Here is a 26477-nt window from a genome sequence, read left to right as displayed (position 1 = left end):
TGAGTTCCTTGTGATGCCGTTCGGGTTAACCAATGCCCCTGCAGCATTCATGGATCTCATGAACAGAGTTTTTAGCCAGTACCTGGATCACTTTGTTATTGTCTTCATAGATGATATCTTAGTGTATTCCAGGAATGCAGAGGAGCATGCCCATCATCTGAGGTTGGTTTTGCAGACCTTAAGGGAACACGGCTTGTATACCAAGTTCTCCAAGTGTGAGTTCTGGCTGAGGAGCATTTCATTCTTGGGGCATGTGGTGTCAGAAAATGGAATCGAGGTAGACCCCAAGAAAGTGGAAGTTGTAGCTAGCTGGCCTAGACCCACTACAGTGACAGAGATTAAGAGCTTCTTGGGTTTGGCAGGTTACTACAGGAGGTTCGTCCAGGACTTCTCTAAGATTGCAGCTCCTATGACCAGACTGACTAAGAAGAACCAGAGGTTTGTGTGGACCGACTAATGCGAAGAGAGCTTTGAAGAGCTAAAGAAGAGGTTGACTTCAGCACCAGTGTTAGCTCTGCCAACTAGTAATGAGGACTTCACGGTCTATTGTGATGCGTCCCGTGTGGGACTGGGTTGTGTGCTAATGCAGAATGAAAGGGTGATTGCTTATGCTTCTAGGCAGCTGAAGAAGCACGAGTTGAATTACCCTACACATGACCTAGAGATGGCAGCTGTAATCTTTGCACTCAAGATGTGGAGGCACTACCTTTATGGGGTAAAATGTGAGATCTTCACAGATCATAAGAGCTTGCAGTACATCTTGAGTCAGAGAGAGTTAAATCTGAGGCAGAGAAGATGGGTAGAACTGCTTAGTGACTATGATTGCAAGATTCAGTACCATCCGAGTAAGGCGAATGTTGTGGCAGACGCCTTAAGCCGGAAATCACTTGGCAGTTTGTCCCATATTTCGGCAGAGAGAAGACCAGTGGTGAGGCAGTTCTTCGAGCTCATTATTGAAGGTTTGCAGTTGGAGTTGTATGGTACAGGTGCTTTGATTGCCCAGATGAGAGTGGCACCCGTGTTTCTGGAGCAGGTGGCTGAGAAACAGTATGAGGACCTAGAGTTAGTGAAGATTGCCAGGACTGTTCAGTCAAGCAAGAATGAAGAGTTCAGGTTTGACAACAAGGGGACCCTTCGCTATGGGAATAGATTGTGTGTACCAGATGACGTGAGTCTGAAGGGAGACATTATGAGGGAGGCTCATAATGCCAGATACAGTGTTCACCCTGGAGCCACCAAAATGTATCAAGATCTGAAGAAAGTGTATTGGTGGCCAGCTATGAAAAGAGAAGTGGCACAGTTCGTGTCAGCCTGCGAAGTATGTCAGAGGGTGAAGCCGGAACATCAGAAGCCGGCTAGAATGCTTAACCCACTACCCATTCTAGAGTGGAAATGGGAAAATATAGCTATGGACTTCGTGGTGGGGTTACCGGTAGCGTCCAACAGATTGGACTCTATATGGGTGATTGTGGACAGACTGACCAAATCTGCTCACTTCATCCCTGTCAGGAGTGGCTATTCTGTGGACAAGTTGGCGCAGGTGTATATTGATGAGGTTGTCAGGTTGCATGGGGTTCCTGTTTCAATAGTGTCTGATAGAGGGCCCCAATTCACCTCCAGGTTTTGGCGGAGTCTGCAGGACGCCATGGGTACCAGGTTGGATTTTAGCACTGCTTTCCATCCTCAAATGGACGGACAATCAGAGAGGACCATCCAGACAATAGAGGATATGCTCAGAATGTGTGTGCTAGATTTTGGCGGTTCTTGGAGGCAGCATCTACCCTTGGTGGAGTTTGCCTACAATAACAGCCATCATGCTAGTATAGGGATGGCTCCATATGAAGCTTTGTATGGAAGGAAGTGTAGATCACCTGTTTGCTGGGAAGAAGTTGGAGAAAGGGCCTTGGCAGGGCCTGAGTTAGTAGAGATCACCAGCAGAGTGGTGCCCATAATCAGAGAAAGGATCAAGACTACTGTGAGCAGGCAGAAGAGTTATGCAGACATCCGCAGAAGGCAAGTGGAGTTTCAGGAGGGGAATTTGGTATTGCTCAAGGTGTCTCCGATGAAAGGGGTGATTCGGTTTGGGAAGAAAGGTAAGCTAGCTCCACGGTACATTGGACCCTTTGAAATCTTGCAGAAGATTGGGAATGTATCGTACAAGTTGGACTTACCTGCTTCAATGGAAAGAATCCATCCGGTTTTCCATGTTTCCATGTTAAGAAAGTTCGTGTCAAATCCGGGCAAAGTTCTTAGTGAGCCTGATGTGGAGATCCAAGAAGATCTCACCTATGTTGAGCAGCCAGTACGGATCCTAGACACCCAAATCAGGAAGCTAAGGAATAAGGAAATTCCAATGGTGAAAGTCCTTTGGAATCACCACAACATCGAGGAATGTACCTGAGAGACACGGGAGTCCATGCTCCAGCAATATCCTCATCTCTTTTAAAGTAAGTGTTATGTGTTTTATGTAAATGTTTATGTTTCATGCCATGCTATGTTTGTCTGGTGAACATTCGGGGACGAATGTTCTTAAGGGGGGAAGAATGTTATACCCGGCTAGACTCCGATATCGAAATTCCTATCGTCCGGTGGAATCTCGGATGTCGGAAATCTCTAAAAGGGTAAAGTCATGTTTTTATAAAATGTTTTAAGGTATTTTATGGTTTTAAGCAAGAAAGGAAATGAGTTTTGTATGAAAATAACCTTGGAGGAAGACCTAGGTTCGGCCGCCGAACCTCAAGTTCGGCTGCCGAACATGCATGCATTTCGGGAGTGCTTTAGGCCCCCGAAGGCATGAGCGAGGGAAGTCCAGGTTCGGCCGCCGAACCTTATGTTCGGCCGCCGAACATGGCATGCATGCGGAGGCACGTTAGGCCCCCGAAAGTGGCCTGGCCAGCCACCTATAAAGGGGTCCCCATGTCCGAATGGGTAAGCTTTTCTCCCCGTTTTCGGCCAAGGAGAGTTCTCCGCCGTCCCTCATCGTTTTGAGCTTCTTACTTCGAATCTTCATGATTTTCTTATGAGTTTTCACTTGGTTTGAAGATATTTGAGCAAAAGACCAAGTTTTGAAGCTTGGAGACCAAAGAGTTGATTTCTCCCCATCTCTAAGCTAGGATCGTCTTTCCTCTCGATCTTCAAGAGGTAAGCTTAGATCCAACCTTCCTTGTATGTTTTAAATAAGTTTTATAAAGATCTATGGGGTAGAAATGCATGTTTAGGTTATTGTTGAGTTTATGGGTTTATGTTATGTTTTGAGCAATGTGGGTTGTTTAATGTGTTTTGGCTGGGGTTTAGGTTAGTTTGAGACCCCTATGTGCTTGTTGGCTTGAGTTTACACGTTGTAGACTAGGTAAATGCATGATGGAATGGATTGGGAGGCATTTGTGCATGTTGGAGCTGAGTTTCTGACCCTTTTGGGAGAACTCAGGTTCGGCAGCCGAAGGGACTTTCGGCCGCCGAACCTGCCTGTGAAGGCCAACTTTCGGCTGCCAAACCCTGCCCCCGAAAGTGGACTTTCGGCTCTGGAAGGGAGTTTCGACTGCCGAAGGTGCTGCCGAACATGCATGAGTTTCGTCTCTGGAGGGAACCTTTGGCCGCCGAAAGTGCCGCCGAAGGTGCATGACTTTCGGCTCTGGAGGGACTTTCGGCCGCCGAACCTGCCGCCGAAAGTGCCCTGTTCAGCCTTCCTTTGCATGATTTATGTGATTGTTTTAAGGAGTTTTAGGGGGATTTTGGGGAGTATTTTAGAGTCATGTTCTTGGATGTTTGGTCCCTCATTTGAGTCCACCTGTGTAGGTTCGGACCCGAGGAACCGAGGACCCCAGCAGTGAGTCAGCTGCTTCAGAGTCATTAGAGCTTCAGCCAGAGGTGAGTAGAATAACTCTTTATGTTTCAAAGTAAATAAATAAATTTTGAGCATGATACATGCATCATGTATGCCATGAGATATACTAGGTTGTTTGCATTAGAATTCACGAATATGTTGCATTGCATATTATGTTGTTGATGTGGATGAATGTTGGATGATCCTTTAGCCCTTACTATGCTATGATATGGTTATGGTACGGTATAGAAGACCAGTGAGGCCCATTCTACGCCCCTGGCATATTGGAATGTTATGTTATGTTATGTTAATGTAAGAGAAAGACCAGTGAGGCCCATTCTACGCCCCTGGCACTATTGGAATGTGTAGAGGGCTATAGGTGACAAGTTCATCCTTGATGTGATTTGTCTGTGATGTGATGCATTCCACGATACCATATGTTTTAAATATAATGTTTTATTATTCTGCTCACTGGGCTTTATAGCTCACCCCTCTCCCTTAACCCCCAGATTTGCAGGTACAGGGTAGACCAGGAGGTCAGCAGGAGTAGTGTCATGTTTTATGTAATAGATAGATGTGGACATGAATATGATGTAATGTAAAAAGTATAGTATGGAAATGTAATGTAATGATGCTTATGGGAGTTTAGAGTTGTGCTTGACCATAGTATGTTGTTAATCCCTTTTTAGTACATGATCTTAAATGTTTAATGATGATTATGTAAACCAAGCTTAATGTATGTTATGATAGCCCATTGGAGTATTTGATGAGGACTCCAGTGAGAAGTTTTATGTTATGATTTGTTAATCCCTTTTTAGTACATGATCTTAAATGTTTAATGATGATTATGTAAACCAAGCTTAATGTATGTTATGATACCCCATTGGAGTATTTGATGAGGACTTCAGTGAGAAGTTTTATGTTATGATTTGTGCATGCACAGGTTAAGCTTGGTGAAGGAATGAATGAATGAATGAATGAATAAATGAGAAAGTTTTAAATTTTTATGTAATTGTTGATCATGTATGGGATTAAACAGGTATACAGGATGTATGTTAGGCTTGCTATGGGTCCTGGCGGCCTTAAGCCGATCTGGATCCTAGCGCCGGTAGCGGTCCGAATTTCGGATCGTTACAAGGGCGCTACTATTTCTTCCATCCTTGGTAGTGAACAAAACACATCCCTGATAGTCAATAAACTAGATCTCAACAACCTGAACAATGAATAAATGATCCAATACATCTAAAAGTTACATGTTACTCTCAAGCAGTACAAGGCTCGGCAGGAGACATCAGTCACGGCTCCCAGTGGAAGGGAGAAAGCCTCTATTGAAACCCTAAGGACTCAAATAGAAGCAATCAAAAGGTAGTCTAAATGGAAGGCCGATTTAGAAGAAGATGAATCAGACGATACTCTAAAAGGCGTAGACTAGAAGCTAGTACGAGCTATACAAAGGTACTAGAAGGAGCAAGAGGAGGATTTTGGCCTAGATGGTACCTCACTCCTTTCAGAAAAAATCTTAGCGGAAACATTTTAAACCAAGTTCAAGCTGCCTAGTTTGGACAAATATAATGGAACAACATATCCCAAAATTCCATTTGGTAATCTTTAGGACGACCATGCAGATTCAAGATGTCAATAACTTCGTGTTTGGCTCAAAAATGGTACTAATATCTTAGTCCAGGTTTAATTTAGAACTTTACACAGTTTGCTATGTATTTAAATCCAGATTTATTACTTATATACCTCCTAAAAAACTTTTCTCTGACTTGTAAAAGATCCACCAAGGAGAAGGCGAGTTTTTAAGGAGCTTTATATCACGGTTCAATGCCAAAGTGATACAGTTGGAGGGGTTAAATCATGAGATAGCGTGTGAAGCATTAAAAAAAGGTATACACAATGTCAAGTTTATGGATTTCTTAATAAAAAAAAATTGGACATAACGTATCAATAGCTGATAGACAAAGGCCAAAAGTATATCAGGTTGGATGACGAAGTTCAAGCACTGAGAGAGGATAAGAGGGCAAAGCAAAAGCAAAACCAAAAGCTGAAGAGGCAAGGAAATGAAGGCTAGAGGAGTTAACACGTCTCTCGAAGAAGAGATGACCAAACTAAGTATAAGAATTATACTTCATTAAATGACTCACGGACACGTACTTGAATGTGGATCAGAAAAAATGACAAGGAGGTCAGATGACCCTCCAAACTTAATTCCAAGAAAGTGGAAAGGCGAGAAAGGACTAAGTACTATCATTTTCATAATGACCATTGTAACGACCCGAAAATCGGACCGCTACCGGCGCTAGGATCCAGATCGGCATAAGGCCGCCGGGACCCGTAGCAAGCCTGACATGCATCCTATAAACCTGATTAATCCCATACATGATCAGCAATATACATAAAAATTTGAACTTTTCTTTTCTTTTACCAAGCTCAACCTGTGCATGCACATAAGCATAGACCGCACACTGGAGCCTCATCAAATACTCCAAAGGGGTATCATCATAACGTAAAGCTTGGTTAAATATTTACATCATAAAAACATAGGTCATGTATACAAAAGGGATCACCATACACATAGGGTCAAGCACAACTTCTAATTCTCAATATCATTTTTACATAACATGACTATTCAAAACTTTACATTACAACATTTTACAATTTATCATGTCCACATTCTATCTATTACATACACATGACTTCATCCATCTTGACTTCTCCATCTTGACTTCATCCATCACTCAGCAGCTCTACCCATCTTCTCTGTCTCAAGTTCAAATCTCTTTGACTCAGGATGTACTGCAGGCTCTTATGATCTGTGAAGATCTCACATTTAACCCCATAGAGGTAGTGCCTCCACATCTTGAGTGCAAAGATTACTGCTGCCATCTCCAGGTCATGTGTGGGGTAATTCAACTCATGCTTCTTCAGCTGCCTAGAAGCATAAGCAATCACCCTTTCATTCTGCATTAACACACAACCCAATCCCACTCGGGATGCATCACAGAAAACTGTGAAATCCTCATTGCTAGCTGGCAAAGCTAACACTGGTGCTGACGTTAACCTCTTCTTAAGCTCTTCAAAACTCTCTTCGCACTGGTCAGTCCACACAAACTTTTGATTCTTCCTGGTTAGTCTGGTCAGAGGAGCTGCAAGTTTTGAGAAGTCCTGAACGAATCTCCTGTAGTAACCTGCCAAACCCAAGAAACTTCTAATCTCTGTCACTGAAGTGGGTCTAGGCCAGTTAGTCACAGCTTCTATCTTCTTGGGGTCCACCTCTATCCCATTTTCTGATACAACATGCCCCAAGAATGAGATGCTCCTCAACCAGAACTCACACTTGGAGAACTTGGCATACAAGCCGTGTTCCCTCAAGGTCTGCAGAATCAACCTCAGATGATGGGCATGCTCCTCTGCATTCCTGGAATACACTAAGATATCATCTATGAAGACAATCACAAAGTGATCCAGGTACTGGCTAAACACTCTGTTCATGAGATCCATGAATGCCGCAGGGGCATTGGTTAACCCGAACGGCATAACAAGGAACTCAAAATGCCCATATCTGGTCCTGAAAGCTGTCTTTGGCACATCTTCTTCTCTGATCCTCAGCTGATGATACCCGAACCTCAGAACTATTTTGGAGAAACAACCCGCTCCTGCTAGCTGGTCGAATAGATCATCGATCCTTGGCAAAGGGTACCTGTTCTTGGTAGTGACTTTGTTCAACTGCCTGTAGTCAATACAAAGTCTAAGGGATCCATCCTTCTTTCTCACAAACAAGACTGGAGCACCCCAAGGTGAGGTACTCGATCGGATGAAACCCTTGTCTACCAGCTCTTGCAACTGCTCTTTCAATTCCTTCAACTCAGCTGGAGCCATCCTGTAGGGAGGGATAGAGATCGGTCGGGTTCCAGGCATCAATTCTATCTCGAACTCTATTTCCCTAGCAGGTGGTAAACCTGGCAGTTCGTCTGGAAAGACATCTAGAAACTCTCTAACCACTGGCACCGAGGCGGGTTCTCTCACTTGACTGCTAAGCTCCCTCACATGAGCCAAATACCCCTGACATCCCTTCCTAAGCAACCTCCGAGCCTGAAGAGTTGATATCAGACCTCTAGGTGTACCCCTCCTGTCTCCCCTGAAGACAACCTCTGACCCATCCTGACCTCTGAACCTGACTACCTTGTCCCTGCAGTCCAAGGTAGCACCATGGGTAGATAACCAGTCCATCCCTAGAATGACGTCAAAATCAGTCAAATCTAGAACCACCAGGTCAGCGGACAAGGATCTTCCCTCAACAAACACTGGAATGCACTGGCAGACTGACTCTGCCACTGATGGATCACACTTGGGTCCACTGACCCAGAGAGGACACTCTAACCCAGAGATCATCAACCCCAACCTCTCGACGGCTCTTGGTGCAATAAAAGAATGAGATGCACCAGGGTCCATCAAGACATACACATCTGAACAACCAATGACTAAGTTACCTGCCACCACGCTGTTAGATGTATCTGCCTCCTGCTGAGTCATCGTGAAGATCCGTGCAAGAGCTGATGGACCTTCACCTCTGAAACCCGCTGAAGAAGAGGCCGACCCTCTCCCTCTGCCTCTGCCACTGGCCTGAGTCGTGGCTGGAGCTGCTGGCTGTGCTACACTACCTGAAGCTGTCTGCTGGGACTGAGCCATAGGTACTGTCCTAGGACACTCCCGAGCCATGTGTCCCTCTTGCCCGCATCTGAAGCAGGCTGCTGTCCCAGCCCGGCAAACTCCCTTGTGTGGCTTACCACACCTTGCACAAACTGCATTATCCGCATCAGAGCTTGAGCCACTCCCTAATCCCAGACTGGACTTGATCTTGTTCCAGAACTTGTTCTTCTTCGGCTTCCTAGTGGTGTTACCCCACCTTTTGCTACCTGAAGCTGCTGCACTCAGAGAAGAAGAGCCTGGGGTCTTAGAACTAGAGGGCTGTGCCACTGACTGTTTAACTGTCCCCTGAATGATGGCACTGGCCTCCATTTTCCGGGCCATATCCACTATGGCATGGAAGCTCTCCCTATCTGCTGATTGAATCAAGGAGGAATACCTGGAATGAAGCTTCATGATATACCTCCTTGACTTCTTCTGGTCTGAGTCAAGATTTTGCCCTGCAAACGGCAACAGCTCCAAGAATTTGTCTGTGAACTCATCCACACTCATATCATCAGTCTGCCTCAACTGTTCAAACTCTATCATTTTCAATTCCCTTGAGCTATCAGGGAAAGCCCATCCTGCAAACTCATTAGCAAATTCTTCCCAAGACATACTATCCACCCTCGGGTTCACATAATTCTTAAACTACTCACGGGCCTTTTTGCATTTAAGTGTGAACCCAGCCATCTGAATGGCTCTACTGTCATCCGCCCCAATCTCATCTGTAATCACCTTGACCCTTTCAAGATACACAAACGGGTCATCCCCTTTTTCATACTGAGGAGCACCCAGCTTCAAGTAGTCGGTCATCTTGACCTTGCTCCCACCAGATGAGCTAGGCTTAGGTACTGGGGTTTCTGGAACTGTGGGTTCTGCTGGTGGAGGAGGAGGAGCAGCATCCCCTGGGGTAGGGTTTGTTGTACCTGGATAGTAAGGTGGAGGTGGGTACATGGGGTACTGTGGGTATGGTGGGTAGTAAGATGGGTATGGCATGTGAGAAGGGTAAGGATTAAAGCTGGGGTAATCCGATGTACCTCCCATCGAATACCCGAGATTTTGTGAAAAGGGTGGATAGTGAGGTGGCTGAACAAATCCCGAGGCCTAGGTGCCTCCTTGGGACTCTCCCATTCCCTCTTCCGACATGCTCACTCCTAAACTGCCATCCCTCCTCTGGTCCACATCCATCTCATCCCCCAAATCAACTGACATTCCTCCCTGAACTGTTCCCCTCACTGATCTGCTTCTACCCAGATCCAAAGACCTTCTAGGGTCTCTTACAGCTCTTTCTCTGCTAGACCTACTCGACATTACCCTAGGCAAAGCAGGAGGACGGGCATCAGTGCCCTCGTCCTGGGGTGGTACTCCAGTCAATCGTGCAGATCGACGAGTTCCTCTCATCCTGTTTTCTGAAAAACAGTACACATCACAAAAACATTAGCATCAAATGGTTCATGTGGAAACATATGAACCCGCATCACATACATCACATATCATAACATATCATTAATGCACATGCATATAATCATGGCATTTCACATCATCATTCAAGACAGGACTCTTCATCCTATCCTAGTGGACATAATTTTCCTATTGTGCTTGACCATCTATAACATCTATGAGCCCGACACTCTAGGTCCGACCATATGAACCTAGGGCTCTGATACCATTCTGTAACGACCCGAAAATCGGACCGCTACCGGCGCTAGGATCCAGATCGGCATAGGGCCGCCGGGACCCGTAGCAAGCCTGACATGCATCCTGTAAACCTGATTAATCCCATACATGATCAGCAACATACATAAAAATTTGAACTTTTCTTTTCTTTTACCAAGCTCAACCTGTGCATGCACATAAGCATAGACCGCACACTGGAGCCTCATCAAATACTCCAATGGGGTATCATCATAACGTAAAGCTTGGTTAAACATTTACATCATAAAAACATAGGTCATGTATACAAAAGGGATCACCATACACATAGGGTCAAGCACAACTTCTAATCCTCAATATCATTTTTACATAACATGACTATTCAAAACTTTACATTACAACATTTTACAATTTATCATGTCCACATTCTATCTATTACATACACATGACTTCATCCATCTTGACTTCTCTGTCTAGCCCGTACATGCAACCCTGGGGGATTAGGGAAAGGGGTGAGCTACTAGAGCCCAGTGAGCAGAATACTAAAACATTTAAAATACATGCTATCATGGAATGCATCACATCACAGGTAAATCACATCAAGGATGGTGTTGTCACCTATAGTCCTCTACATTCCAAAGTACCGGGACGTAGAATGGGTCAACCGGTCTTTCTTTTAAACATAACATAACATAACATTCCAAGATGTCGGGACGTAGAATGGGTCAACCGATCTTTCTCTTACATAGTGCCGGGACGTAGAATGGGTCAACCGGACTTCCATACCATACCATACCATATTATATCACATCGCATCATATCGAGGACTAAGGATCATCCAACATCCATCCACATCCATCATAGAATTATGCAATGCAGCATAATTCTAATGCAAACAACCTAGGATATCACATGGCATTCATGATGCATGAACATGCTCAAACTTTATAATTTATTTGCTCTTTGGCCACATAGGCACAGAGGGCACTCTTCAAAGCAGAATGCATGATATTGTCAAAAAGCTCATCCGTCTTGAGCTCATTCAAGTGACGACGGTCCTCAGGCCTCAAGGCGTTCTTGGTTAATATGACAACTAGGTTGGGATCCTTAAGAAAAGATGGCATTCAGGTTAGTGCTAATACCAGGTGCTGGATGCTCAGAAGCCATGAGGAATCAACCCCCACATTCGCAGGAATGGGCTTAGTAGGAGTGGGGACTATAGCAAAAGGCTCAAAAACAGGGACAGATGCAGATGCATCCATTATAGAAGACTGAGGCTGCGAGTGAGTCGGCTCTTCTAACGTAGGTTGGAAAGGAGGAGGAGGAAGCATGACTACTTCTTCTACTTACTGAGTACGCTTGGAAAGCGCCCCAGTTGCCTTAGCGACAGCTTTGCATTTGCGGGCAGTATGTGCCACTTCAGCAAATTTGCTTCTTGACCCAGCCATATTTGTGTAAATTAAAAAGTAAGTAAGTAACACAATTTGAAATCTAAAAGAAGGTAGAAAGAAGAATACCTTGATCTCTAGCCAAAGAAGCGCTCTTCCCAAGGCTTGGAAGGTTGGGCGAGTGAGAACTCCGAATTTAGCTCGTCTGGAGATGACTCTGCCACAGGTTCTAGCTCATTCGGAGATGTCCAAAACCCCTGGACATCCGGTGATGGAGGACAAAAGCCTTGTTCTTCCATCGCTTTAATGAAAAAGGTATCTGATCAAATATCGTATGGCGCTTTTGCCTGCTAAAAAACTAAACTCTTCAATTGTCCGAGTATCCAACTGATACAATTGGGAGAAGAGGGCTACGCTCGGCTCGATGTTGTTATTAGAACATACAAACTAGAAGACCACCAAGATTCTCTAGCTGTTGGGATACAATTGGGCGATTGAGAGCTTGTGAAACCGGAGGATCTCAGTGAAAAATGGATCCATGAAAAACCAAAGACCTGCCTTTAACTGCTCTTCATAAACCATAATGGTATTATCTGTAGGGATTTGGTCAATTGTGCGAACATTCGAGGACAGAGCAAAAATGTGAAAGGTTTCTAGAGAAATATAGTATTTATCATGAAGACGATCTACATCTTGCTCTGATAAGATGGACGTGATGTCACTAATCAGGCTACCTTCGCTTTCTTGATCCGTCCTCAACAGTACGATAGGAGCTGGAGCACAGATGGAGCCGTTAGGGAGGAGCTAGAGGCAAAACTTTCACCGAGAGGAGCGATCGAGTCTTTCTAGAAGCAAAGATTATAGTTATAAGTAAAAGTTATATTTGGAGAAGAAGAAGAGCTCTTATAAAACGATTTTGATGGCAAGTTTTAAATGCTGCTCAAGAAACGAGGTAGCCATCATTGAAGAGCTAGGTAGGAAAAACGGCGTGAGTAGGGAAAGACTAATCTCAATGGGCCATATGTCCCAGATCGTGAGAATAATTGTCCCTTCGAATCTGAAGAATTAAAGACCAGCGAGGGGATCTCTGATATTACATATGAATCATTCAAAGTGAGTCATGAGTAGGCACCACAAAATAGGATCATATGGCAAGAGTCTAATAAGTGGATGTACAGTCCCGTCCAAGGGAAAGAAGACCCAGACACTTTTACAACCAGTTCTTCATCAAGACTCGCCCTCCTTGAAGAGGTCGAGTCTTCACATGAAGTTACCGTTAGCAGGCACGATCCAGTAGACTTTCGTTACGTCTATAATTGCAGGATCATCGACTAATTAACTGGCGAAATCTCTTATCAAGTAAATGGTCTTATCATCATTGTATTTTTAGGAAATACTATATTAATTCCATCTTCTTTACTTAAAAGCTAACGATCATAAAGGTAAAAATATACAATTTTTTTACATAAATACTCTCAAGTTCTATATTCGTTTTATCTTCCAGTTTATTAACTTAAGTGTCAGAGTGCTGCCGTGGGCACTCACCACCTTACGTTCTTTTGCACCTTACATTTTCTTTCTTACAAGTTTAGTAAATTATAACACAACTATTTTTTTGGCTGGCATTAATAATATTTAATTAATATAATAATTAATTCTTAAATATTATTTTAATGGTGATTATAATTTGTACCAAAATTTTTATCATATTTTTTAGTTTAAAAGTCATAATTTTTACCACTGTAATACTATTTTTATTATTAAATCATAGAACTCATATGTTATTAAATAATTTAACTTGATTGTTATTAATATTTTATTATTTATTTTGATGCTATAAATAGTTTTTTTAATAATTAATTATTAAAATAATATATTATAATAAATTATATATTAAAATATAACGTGTAATGTACAATAAACAAAATTAGTTTAATTAAATGCAAAATGTTAAAAAGGAAAAAAATTAAAAATATAAAATTCTGATCGCTCACAAGAAAAAAGAAAATTCTTTTCAAGAAAGGTTGAGCATTTACTTTTCTCGAACAAAAATAGATTTTGCTTATTTCATTATATATATTGATTATTGAGTATATTAAAGGTCCTTTTTTTAAATATAATTATACTGATATTAAATTAAATTAAATTATATTTTTATTTTATTTATGAAAGACAAAATATATATATATATATATATGTTTCAGATCGTCAAGGAATTGAAGTCAACTGATTTTGAATGCTAGGAATATCACATAACACTTGGACTCCGTTTTATTTAAAACAATAGTAAAAAAAAAAAATTCTTATTTAAAAGAATTTTTTTAAAAAAATAATTTCATGTTTTCAAAATTGAAGTTATTTATGAACTTTGTGAATCTTAAAAGACACTACTAAATTTATATATATCTATATACATTTATTAATATCATGTATTTTTATCATTATAATCAAATATTAGAAAATAAATTATTTTATATAAAATATTTTTTATGAAATATTTTTTATAAATATAACATAAAATTATGAAAAAGAATTTCTTTGTGCTTTACAAACTCCATAAAAATTAAATTTTATGCAAGTTTTTTAGATAAGATTTAATCTTATAATTTTTTTAGACCGACCTAGAAATATATGCTTTAATAAATAATGATTTTATCAACTTATGAAATATAAATAAAATTATTATTATTATTATTATTAAAAAGAAATATTGTAGTTAATTTATGAAAATTATTATATAATATATGTGATTATATTGTTATACAATATAATTTATTACATATAATAAATATAAGATATATTTATTTTTAAATGTAAAATTTAAAATTGAGACAAAATGATCACGAACTTATTTATTTCAAATTGAAAGTACACAATCTGATATTTTATTAAAATTAATGGTACGGAGAACCAATTTACATATGTAAAGAAGAGACTGAATTATTTAATTTTAAAAATTTAAAAACTAAATTGTAGGTACACTACAAAAAACAGACTATCAGTGACGGATTTTTTCCGTCGCTGAAAGTCAAAAATTCGTCGCTGAAACTTTCTGCGACTGATTTGCGACGGACTCAAGTCCGTCGCTTAAAGTCATGTCGCTAATTTTTTCCGACGAATTACAAGTCCGTCGGAAATATTAGCGACGGATTTCCGACGGATCTAGACTCCGTCGGAAATATTTCCGACGGCTTTTCCGACGGAAAATTCAGTCGGAAAAATTTAGCGACGGAAATTTTCCGTCGGAAATCCGTCGAAAATATTAACGTATTTTAAAAAATTTCCTCACTAATCCGTCGCAAATCCGTCGCTAATCTGTTAAAATTCAATCACAAAAAATAATTCACTGTTTTTTATTTACATATTCCCTGTATAATCAAATAATTTATAATTAATAATCATATTGAATATAAATTAAATATCATTCATAATAATTATAAGTAATGTTTCATAATACTCAATAATATTCAGAATATTTAAAATAAATCCATAATATTTAACAATGTTCATAAAATTAAAAATAAATCCATAATATTTAACAATGTTCATAAATTAAAAATAAATTCATAATATTTAACAATTGTCATAAAATTTAAAATAAATCAATTATACTTAACAATGTTCATAAAACTAAAAACTAATCTATGAATTTGTTGAATCATCTGATAGAGAAGTACAATCTGCAGTTGGAGTGTGCTCCAGTGTTTCCTCTTGCATCTGTACTGGCTCATCTGTTTCATTCGTAGAGAGCTGCTGACTATGTCCTCTACCTCTAGATGATATTACTCTTCGAGGCATCTGAAAAAATAATTGTCCATTAGTTTCAATTAACAATAAAGACAACCAATATATAAGTATTTATGAATAAAAGAACTCTGTGTGATGGACATAAATAAATGGCTGAATATTTTGTATTAGTTGCTATTAATTTATTAAACATTTAAATTAGAATTATAACATATTTAACACTTAAATTTATAAAAATTATAATAATTAAACGTAAATTAGTTATACTAAACTATTAATAATTTATTCAAAAACTAAAAATAAATTATATTCTAAATTTCATTAAATATACTGTGAATTTTAATAAGTTAATAAAGTTAATTAGATAAATATAACAATAAAATTTCAAATATATTTAATAATAAGTTAAATTATTTTTATTTTTTTATAGATATCAATAATATAATTAATTTATATTTAATTATTATAATTTTTTATTGAGTTTTATTGTTATATTGGTGCGACAACTCTATTTAGGGTTTTTGTTTACTAATCCGGGGTTTCTTATGCTGAATATGGGAATATAAACAAATAGTACGATTGTAAAAATATTATTAGTATAGGGTATTTTTGTCGAAAAAAAAATGTTAAGCATACAAGCGTAAAAAAATGCAAAGTCTGAGATTTTTATAGACATTTTCTCAAATTTTAATTAAATTAGAGTAAAGATGGTTCCATGAAAAACGCCTATTAAAGCGCTTAACTTATTTTAAAATATTTAATTTTATTAATTAATTAATTAATTAATTTAGAGTGAAGAAGGTCCAAAGGAAAACAGTATTGGACCCCTTAACTAAGTCTGAAATATTTAAAGTCAAGATGATTCAAAGAAAAATGCCTATTTGACCTTTTAAGTATTTGGCTTAAATTGAGGTCGAGATTTGAATTAAATTAGGGTAGAAAAATTAAATTAGAGAAAAGGTGATCCAAAGGAAAACGCCAATTGAAACTCTTAACTCTTTTATTTCTTATTTTATTTTTATTATTGTTATTATTTTTTTAAGTTTTAACTGGATTGGAGAAAGACAATCCAAAGGAAAACATATATTGAGCCTCTTACCCCTTTTAAATATTTAACTTGTATTATTACTACTTAATTTTAATTAAATTGGAGCAAGACAACCCAATGGAAAACAACTAATGAACATCTTACCCTTTTAACTATTTTGATCTTATTATTATTACTCTTTAAATTGCCCAAGACAGTGCAAACAAAAATGCCTATTGAACCTCTAAACTCAAAACAACGTCAAATTTACATAGCAATGGCAAGTTTTTAATATTTTTATAGGTCCTTGCCAGCAACAGAAGTATATAATCAGTTCAAAACAACCTCAAATTTACAGAACCACAAAAACTGAAAGACAAGCATACAATGACTTCCCCATACTATTCACTAAGTCTTTAGGACAAAAGGATTGATAACAATTTTATTTTTTCCACACTCATTTGCGAGAAATAACTGGACAGAACATTACATCTGATTATCAACCGAGTGAAACTAATTAACATGGCATCCCGCGGCAAAGTCAGCATTATAAATTGATAGCAGTTAACAGAACATGAATTTGGGAAATTAGCATATGAAGGAAATAACAGAACCCAAGCGTATTGCCTCAGAACATAATGACCCACAGAATAAACTTGAAATAAATGAACAGAATCCAAAGCTTATCAAAATAAACAATCCAAAGATGAGAGTGACAATCGTTCCATGTCTCAACAAATACTTGTTCAATCACCTCCAAACAAACACAGAGAGAGAAATTATTCAAAATAAAACACATTCAAAAATAATTTCATTACATCATTTACTCATCACAGCACACACACACACACTTACCTGGAGTGGCGACGATCGGCAGCTGCAGCAGCGGGTGGCAACGGCGGCGACGACGAGGGGACAGCGACGGCGAGGCAACAAGCGACACCCACGGGATCAGCAGCGACAGCGACGGCGACGGCGAGGGGACAGCAACGGCGACGCGACACCCACGGGAACAGCAGCGACGGCAAGAAAATCAGCAACAACAGCGACAGAAGGTCGACAGCGACGGGAACAACGGCGGCGGCGAAGGCGGCGAGAGTGGCAAGAAGCACGAATGGGCGCTGAGGGGCAGAGAGGAGAGGAAAGGGAGGCTGAAATTAAAAGAGAGATGAAAAGAAGATTAGGTGTTTGCTTTTATATTGTTTGCTTTTTCTGACGGATTAGCGACGGAATAAATTCCGTCGCTAATATTTCAAAAATCCGTCGCTAATCCGTCGCTAATCCGTCAGAAAATTAAACATAAAATATTCGTCGATGATCCGTCGCTAATTCCGTCGCTAAATTTTAATCCGTCACTGATACCTTGTTTTTTGTAGTAATGAAGATTAGGTACTATATTTTAATTTATATTAAAATTTTCAGATTCAATCAGCTCTTTCATTAGAATTGGACAAATATTTGGAATTTTTCATCTTTTAAAAAAAAAAAAAAAAAGATATCTCCAATGCTAAAGCTAAAAAGACTATGATTGGAAGCTGAGGACAAAGTGATTTTTGCAAGAATGACGAGATTGAGGGGATGGTTTTTTTTAATACTTTTTTAATGCTAAAGCTAAAAAGACTATCAGATTTTCTAAAGAGAGTTTTTTTTTATCTTAATAGTTTTATTTCTGGTGTTTAATACTTTATTTTTTAAAAAATTGTAGTAAAGGAAAGGGGAAGAAGGCGCCTTAGAGAGTATGTCTTCCTTCCCGGTTTGCATAATTGGATCATAACTATTTTTTTTTGGTGATTTGTTTGATTGCAAATTGTGTATTTAAGAAAAGGGTTTTGTTTGAAATTTGCATATACTAACACTTTTTTAGAAGTGATTTAGATAAATTTTTATATATCTAAAAAATAATTTAGTATTATAATAGTTTTTACAGCGATCGATAATTGATATTTTTTTAGGACATTCACAACAACTCATGGGTTACTCCGATCCTCACGAGCTTTGCCATACCATTAAATGCAAGTCTATTGTTTCCATGATTTTCACTTGGATCTGCTACTTTAATTCTTTAAGATTCCTTTCTCTTCCGTTGGCAGTTGGTGATCCCTTGTTGCTCTCTAGGTTGGGTTGTCCACCAAATAGACCCAGCTAGGATCGTTGTAAGCTGAAGAGGCCTTTGTTTTTGGGCCTCATTTTTTTAGTTTTAGGCTTAAAACTTTGTAGCTTAGACTATTGTTTAGGATCTCGTTTTAATTGGGTCAAGTTATATACCTTACTTTATATTAATATATTTTAAAGGTTGCGGATTCTAACATAATCAGCCTATATGTTATTTTACGTGGCTGTTTCATCAGTCATTTAATAAAAAAATATAAATGATATTGTAAAAATAGTAGCATTTAATTGATAAGTAAAAATATAATATAAAAATGATAGAATTTTTTAATGATTAGCTCGGCGTATATATATGACAAGACCTCATTGATGATTGGTTGTTTTGGAGTTATTGGGAACCTGTATGAATCAGCATGTAGCTGTATAATTTATGGGGCAAAGGAAATCTGGAAAGGTAAAGAGGTTGATGCGCTGCGCATGACATGAGATGATTAAGGGGCAACGAAAGTGTCTGGCTGCCAACTCCTTTACAGACAAACACATGGCCCTTCTCCACTTATCTAACTTAACTGGATAATTTTCAACTAATTTGCATTCAAAATTTCAATAATCTTCTTGGATATATAAATAAATAAATAAAGAAATTTGGTGGATCCATTTGATATTTTATCAATCAATGCTCAGTGAGTGGCCCCATACCATCAATTCAGATTGTTGTCCTTGGTATTTTTGTTTGTCGAACGCACGTCACGGCACGTGCCTCATTTTCTTTTTTTATAATTATGAGCTAACAATAATTTATAATTTTAAAAAGAGAGAGAGAATATAACTGTACAACTAACTGTTAGAAGAAGACGTTCACGGTTGAGCTAAAGCATGTGATGAAAGGTTGTGTCCCCTTTTTAAATAGAAATATATTGCTATTACTCAACGTCAAATTTAAAAATGCACATAGTCAAGCCAACCTGGAATCCCACTTGCTCAATGCTAATCCTTTCAATATTCAACTATATACAGTTCCAAGCCCATACCTAAACCACCTCTCGCTCTAAATTGTCTTTTACAATTTCAAATTTTAGTATATTCCCTTTATAAATCTAAATTTATATAAAATAAATAAATAATAACTAAATATAAATTAATCAGGTCTTATTAAAAAATTTAAAGTTATTTTTCAATAATAGTTATTTTTCTTTATTATTGATTTTAGAGGGTTTTGTCTGCGGAGGAACTTCGTCGATTTTATTTTGATGTTATTCTAATAACGGTGCTCAATAGAAATGATATTTTGTTTCGGAGATTTCATCGCCACACATTTTCGATTTGGCCTCCTTTAAGCAATAAGAGATTAAGATATCGGTAAACATTTCCATTGTCACTGGGGCTGTTCTTCCGCCGCTTTTGAATGCATGCATAGCATAGCATAGGGTTTGATATTTTCTTGGGTATGTTGTATGTGTCTTTCATTTAAGGTTCGGAGGGGTATGTGATTTTGATCTTTTGATTTGGAATCAACATAGCTAGTGAGATCGATGGTCAGTGGCATTATTGTGGCCACTGTTGAAAATTTTCCTTTTTCAGGCTTGGGTTTAGTTTTGAGTTGATTTGATCAATTTAGGATTCTGAGTTGAACTGCCTTATATACAGTTGGACCCTCGTCTTGTGTACTTACCTTCGGACCATGAAAAATTGCAACTTCTAAGTGCATTGGTTAAAATATAGATATATACATATACATACACTTTTGTATTCTACAAATTACAAAGTTCTAAACAATGGAATAATAATAACTTTTATCACTTTACGAAGAAAAACAATGGATTAGCCAGTTCGCATCATAAACCATTGTAGCTAAACGGTAAATGGGAAGAGCCTTCGGCTTCACCGTGTCAAATTTTAAGCAAAAGTGCATCAAAGTTTCAACAGCATCACATGCACAGGGCAGGAGAAAACACGGTATGAAAGCACAGGACTTGGAACAAGATTCTGAGACATCATGATGCTGATGATGATATATTGTTTTAACCATTACAAAGCAGCAGGACTGCTAAATGTTCGTACATGCTTACCCATTTTTCATTTTTTTTACCCCACTTGAATACAAATCAAATTCACCACCAGTCCTGGAATAGAAGCCCACCACCCTATCTAAGGCTTCACTTCTTAAAGATTATAAAAAGCAGTCCTTGCACCAGCTACAGCTTCCGGCTACACCCCGTTCATTGCATTAGTATCATTGTGGACTCCATTGGCATCTTCCTGAATTTTGCCGTTTACTTGAGTTCTCTGCCTCTGGACAAATTAGCAAACAATCAGAAACTCATATTACTATTATACTCAAGTAGTTGAAAGATCGATGCGTCACTATACCCGATCTGCAGGGTCTACTGAGTTCCCATTCATGAGCTTGTGAGTCTCTTCTTTGTTCTTGACGTCTCTGTCTTTGTTACTCAACGGTAACAACAGAGATGATGCTCCATTACTCCGATCAGGAAGCTCTGTAGTTGACAACTAAAAAGTCAGGTTTCTAACTGAAATGCCAAAGTAGAGCAGTAAAAGGAAATGTAACCTTAGAAAAAAATAAAGTCGAGACATACTGACCTGGTAATTTCTTGTCTATAAAGAATACCACTAAATTAACAGTGTACCTGCAGAAGCAACAATGTACAAGTGAATTAAAAATCAAAATATTCTTCACATGGAAGAATAACCAAATGGATGAGTGGCCCACATACCATGCAACAACAACGTCAACTGTATAATGTTTGCGGGATGCTATAATTAAGAGGCTCTGAACCACAGCAATCAGCCAACCTAATTGCTTTATGAACCTGCAAAGTAAATTTTAAATGTGTCAATCTAGTTAAAGGGCATTTGATCAATTTGTGAAAACAACAATGTAAAAACAAAAGAAGGGCAAATTTGAACAAAACACTGTAGAAACAGACTTTATAACACGACAGTCAATTTATTTACTTTTGCAGGACAGAGCCCACCCAATGTACTAAAATCTTCCATAATTGTCGTTGCAAAGTTTATTTTAAAGAAGAGTACTATACTAATATTCTATTTCATATTTGGCCATGTTCCTGCTAAAGAAATCACAAAAAGATTTTTTTTCCCCTTTATTTTGGAGCAACAATGCTTTACCTTTGTGTACCGTACTTCTGATACGTCAGGACAAACACTAGGGTAAATATCATGTGTGATGAAAAAATCAAATCACCACAACCAAATACTATCCCCCGAGGAACTGCAAATTCAACAAAATCAAAATAAGCACAGGAAATTCTTGACGAAGAATAAAGGGTTCAAGTAAAAAACAGAACACTGACAATTAATTAGGAGTACTTCAAGCACACTCTCAGGACGTGGCAGCCTGGCAAGTTTGGAGCCCTGTAAAATACAGATGTGGATACCTGATTATAACCCCTTTTTTCTTTAAGTTTAAAATTCTTTTTGCAGAACAAAAAAAATTAAATTTGCAGAAAGTAAAGCCTAGAAACGGTAATTTTTTAGATATAAACAGAAAGGGTAAAGTAAAGCCGATTACTGCCCATACCTGACGGCAATGATAATTTGGACCTGGAAGTTGAGTAGAATAGAATGTAATTATCCGAAGAAATTGGGAAGCCTGAAGCAGAAGCCAGATAAACCATCAGAACAGCATCGGCAATAAATAGAATAACGTTATATTATATTATCCGAAAAGGCCTATACACCAATACAGTTGATTGATTTATGAATACAAGAATTGGAACTGAAAAAGGATTTCATACAAAAAAAAATCACTGCTTTTTACTGGAGTGCATATAATCTAATTGGTCTAATAGCATTCCTCAACCAAGCCCCCAATCAATAGGATACCAACATCCAGGGGAGGGAGAGAGACAATTAGGCCCCCAAACCATCTAAAACTCTATTAAAATATACTTATATGTAGCTAGAAAAAGAAAAAAAAAAATATATATATATATATATATATATACAAGTTATGTGTCCCCAAGAAAAATAAAATTAATATTGTTTTATCATGTTATATTCAATGTGAAATATTCAAAACACTTATTTAATCAAGTAAGATTTTAAGATAGACTTCCATCAAATAAGATTTTAAGAAATAGAAATACTTTCCAAGATTGTTTATACTGTTTTCAAGACTGTTTAACATCAATTTTTTAACATAAGTTTACTCATTATCATAAATCATGATATTATAACTATTACCTTTTACTACAATACTAGATAACTTATTAAATAAAACTACATATTTAATTGATAATATTATACTTAAATAAATACTAAAAAGGTTAATTTGCAAAACTTAAAATTAAAATAATATTATATGTGAAATGTATAATAAAAAATGTCATATAAATGTGATGTGTGTATAAAATGTCAATATAAGTTCATATTTCGTTCGGTACTTACAACTAAAAATGCTAGAACCCTGCACCAAATCAGAACTGTGTAAATCTTTTTGCTCTTGCAGATGAAAGGATGGAAAGTCCACTGCAATAGGATATACGGCATTAGCAATAGCAAGACAGTTAATGCATTTTTCAGAAGCACTCATGCACAATAGGAACTTTTTTATTTAAAAAAAAATCATAGAAATAAGATTAAAAAATACAATGGAATACATAGCATCAATAGAATGTAACTTTGCAACTATTTGTGTTCATAAACCCTTCATGTAAAGAGAAAGCAGGGGCAGCAAAAACCAAGCAAGCAACAATCATTTGCTTAATCAGCATAGACATGAAATAACATATGGCAAGCACTTTCTTCATAGAAAGCAAGATACAACTGAGCATAACTCTTCAGTTCAAGTTTCGCTCGATGGGTGCAACCACATAGGATAGGAGAATAGCAATTTGTAGAATCCACTTGGATCTTGAAATCATTCAAGTTATCTTTAAAGCAAACTTAAATTCCAGGATTCACCCACAAAACTCAAATGGTCAAAAGCTGTTCTCGAAAGTACAACAAAACAAATTTATTAAGCCCTTCTATGATCAAGTTCAGTTTAATCCCAACAGCTATCTTAGACTTGAACTGAGCTGCACCTGGTTATGTTTTCCTGATAACCGTGTAATTCATGAAATAGAAAACACATGCAAATTTCAGTTGAATTTGATTTAAAATGAAGAATCCTTCATTTCAGCAATCTTGATGACAGAGATGGTAAGAATATAACCAGTGAGAAACAACCTCTTGCAAACAGAAAAATCACACACACACACATATATATATACATACATATAAGAGAGAGAGAGAGAGAGAGAGAGAGAGAGAGAGAGAGAGAGTTTTACAAACTCAAAAAATAAGAACCTTACCAGTACGAATGATAGAAAGACACAGGTGAACACTGTCTCACTGATGTAGCCTTTATCTTGTCCAAGCTCCTAAAAAATACATCAAGATTCTAAATGAGAGAATGCTCCTGTGCTTGAAATTAAAGTAAAAATGCTATTAACAGACACAAACCGGAAGGAGAAAGAACCCTGCATCCTGCAATGTTGGCCCTGGACGATGTAGATAATGAACTCCTCTGGCAGCCAAACCATGTATATACTGCAACAAGTAAGATAGATTGGAAACATTAGCCATGCATAAAAAACTGAATAAAAGGGAAGCAATGTATAAAATTAAAGGAGGAAAAGGAGGAAACATCAAAGCAAAAACCATGCAAGTAGTGAATGTGCACTAATGACTTCAAAGAATACAAGTAATGGAATATCTTGTTGAAAACAAAATAAATAAATAAATAAGGACAAATCTAAGGACTTGGGATCTCCGTAAATGCATAGAATTGAACTTCTTAATTATTACAATTTACAAGCAATGGCAGAGAGCCAAAAAGAAAGAAAAAGGAAAAAAGTTTGAACATCTCATTATGAACAAACTTATGAATTACAAGCATTGGAACACTATCCACGACCTGAATTATGAAATTCATACATCTAATACGTAGCAGTCACTCAAAATTAGCACAGAACATGTTAGTGTAAAATCTACCAAGTTAAACCATCCTCCCCCAACCAGGCCCCTCATCCCAAAAGTATTAATTTTTTTTAAAAAAAAAAAAAAAGGAGTAAAAACAAACCAAAATAATGACATTCAACCAGGAAAATTTTCCTCTTTACGTTGAGGACACCCACATGAAATGATAGGGACTTTATATTATGCTAAAAGCATAAGTTTTCTCACAATATCAGAACATGTAGGGAACAGTGACTATAACCTTCTACCGGATCCTGCACTTTAAGATTAAAACTTAAAGCAAGTTCCATCGCTCACTGGAAGTTGAATCGAGTTAACATGTGATTGAGGAAATCCAAGTAGACCAAAGAAGTCCAGCATAAAGCACAATCAAAATTTTATTTATCTTTGGTTGAATTCATGCCCAAGAAAAAGAGGGGGGCTGAAAAAAATGGAGTATTCGCAGAAAATAATATACAGCAATAAGAATTTCACAGAAGAAGAAGAGGCAACCTGACAAATTAGACCGGCAAGAATGTATTTCCAATTATCGAATAGTAGATTGATCTCTGTGGCAATCTCTGCACAAATTCTCTTCCACAGCTTCACATCAGAAGCAGAAACTACGTCAATACCAAATCAAAGACCCAAAAAAAAAAAAAAAAAAAAAAAAAATCGTCCAGTAAAACCCAATTAGTATTTAACTGAAAACGAAGGGATTTTTAGAATAAGAACACAAAGAACAAAGAGAAGAGAAAAAACCTTTGAAGCCTCGCGACCAATGTAAAGCGTCATCTTGTAGGGGTAGTTGTTCTTGCTGTTGTCGGGTAACCACCAGTTCCATAGTACTTCAGAGCCCAACTGTTAAGGTCAACATCATTAATCTTCGGGAAACACTCATGCAATCAGTGAAGTTAACAAGAATTTTGGCTCTTTGATTCTAAAATTTGAAGCCCAGCAACGAAAAAACCCAAGAAAGAGAAGCGATCAAAAGGGTACCAATAAGGGAGATCTAGTAAGTAGCCTGCGGATCAAAGACGGGAGGAGAAAGAAGAAAAAGGGGGATGATGAAATGGGAAGAAGAGAGAAAAACGCGTGAATTAGATACGAATTTGAAAAGAAGGCACAGAGAGAAAAGTCGCTTTGGGAGAATCTAGATCGGAAAAATTAGTATTGTGCTGAGAAACGCGAGGCAGACACGGAGGAGGGACAGTTGAAAATTTATATTGAAGCTTAAGAAAGAAAGATTGTAAGCTGCTCTTCTCCTTACGCCAGACGGAGACCCTTTCTCTTTTGTTTTGTTTGGTTTGCGCGATTTCTAGGAAAGTGAGAGAAGATTCACGAATTTAAGGAACTCTTGAAACGTGCTTTTAACATTCAATTACCTTCCATGTAACTTAATTAATATATGGCCAAAGGCTCAATTTTTTTACTTTTTTTTTAATTAGTAATATTAACCCTTGATAAAAATTTGCAATCAAATACACCCTAAACATTTCAATTTGATTCTTTTTATCTCAATTTCAGCTGAATTTAACACAATTACCGGGAAAAGTGCTCAGAGGTCCCACAGGAGCTGAAGTGTTTTGTGAGTTTAAATTGATTAAATAGTTGGATTTTGATCCTATTTTTAGTGTTTATTTGTCCACGGAGTCAAGGTAAATCTATATTTTTTCAATTGTAAAATTTATTATTAAATTTAAATTGTAAAATTTATTATTAAATTTAAGTTCTGCTATTTACACATTTTTAATAATACTTTAATTATTTTTTAATTGTACAACGTTATTTATTTACTAACGATATAAATTAATTATTGACTTGATGTGTTTCATTAGAGTGAATAGAATTTGATTTAAATTGAAAATATTAACTAATTAAGTTTAGTTTTTTAATTTCATTAGCATTTTAATATTATGTTTCATTCTATTTTTAATTAAAAATTAAAAAAATCTCCGTCTTATTAAAATTTACAAAACTATATATATACATACAGCTTGTTCATTACTTTCTTGTTCATTACCTTCTTATGCTCCCATATAGAAAAAAGTCG

At 37.5% G+C, this 26477-nt stretch overlaps 1 protein-coding gene across 2 annotated transcripts; it reads right to left on the bottom strand.

The window, feature by feature from the left end:
- Positions 1–20439: 20439 nt before the first annotated feature.
- On the bottom strand, positions 20440–25773 carry LOC110621183 (phosphatidylinositol:ceramide inositolphosphotransferase 1). 2 transcript variants are annotated; one of them, XM_021765332.2, is made up of 12 exons: positions 25187–25773; positions 24938–25047; positions 23930–24016; positions 23779–23847; positions 22871–22951; positions 22002–22073; positions 21775–21835; positions 21590–21692; positions 21175–21270; positions 21041–21087; positions 20810–20937; positions 20440–20731 (listed from the first exon to the last, which is right to left on the bottom strand). In XM_021765332.2, exons 1-12 carry the CDS (start codon positions 25266–25268, stop codon positions 20648–20650), a joined length of 1020 nt encoding a protein of 339 aa, XP_021621024.1. In that variant the 5' UTR covers positions 25269–25773; the 3' UTR covers positions 20440–20647. The 2 variants fall into 2 exon arrangements, with proteins under 2 accessions (XP_021621024.1, XP_021621025.1); XM_021765333.2 differs by having other exon boundaries at positions 24938–25027; positions 25187–25764.
- Between the last annotated feature and the right edge of the window lie 704 nt (positions 25774–26477).

This window comes from Manihot esculenta, chromosome 8, assembly GCF_001659605.2.
Source record: "Manihot esculenta cultivar AM560-2 chromosome 8, M.esculenta_v8, whole genome shotgun sequence".
Lineage (NCBI taxonomy): Eukaryota > Viridiplantae > Streptophyta > Magnoliopsida > Malpighiales > Euphorbiaceae > Manihot > Manihot esculenta.
The sequence above is the reverse complement of the archived record's forward strand: the minus strand, read 5'-3'. Positions and strand labels throughout refer to the sequence as shown.

Bases quoted from the DNA above. Each gene is read 5' to 3' on its own strand.
- LOC110621183 (XM_021765332.2), bottom strand. From the start codon at position 25,268: ATGGAACTGGTGGTTACCCGACAACAGCAAGAACAACTACCCCTACAA. The intron at 25,048-25,186 runs GTTTTTTCTCTT...GTATTGACGTAG, and splicing joins TTGGTCGCGAGGCTTCAAAG to TTTCTGCTTCTGATGTGAAG. The intron at 24,017-24,937 runs GTTGCCTCTTCT...TACTTGTTGCAG, and splicing joins TTGCCGGTCTAATTTGTCAG to TATATACATGGTTTGGCTGC.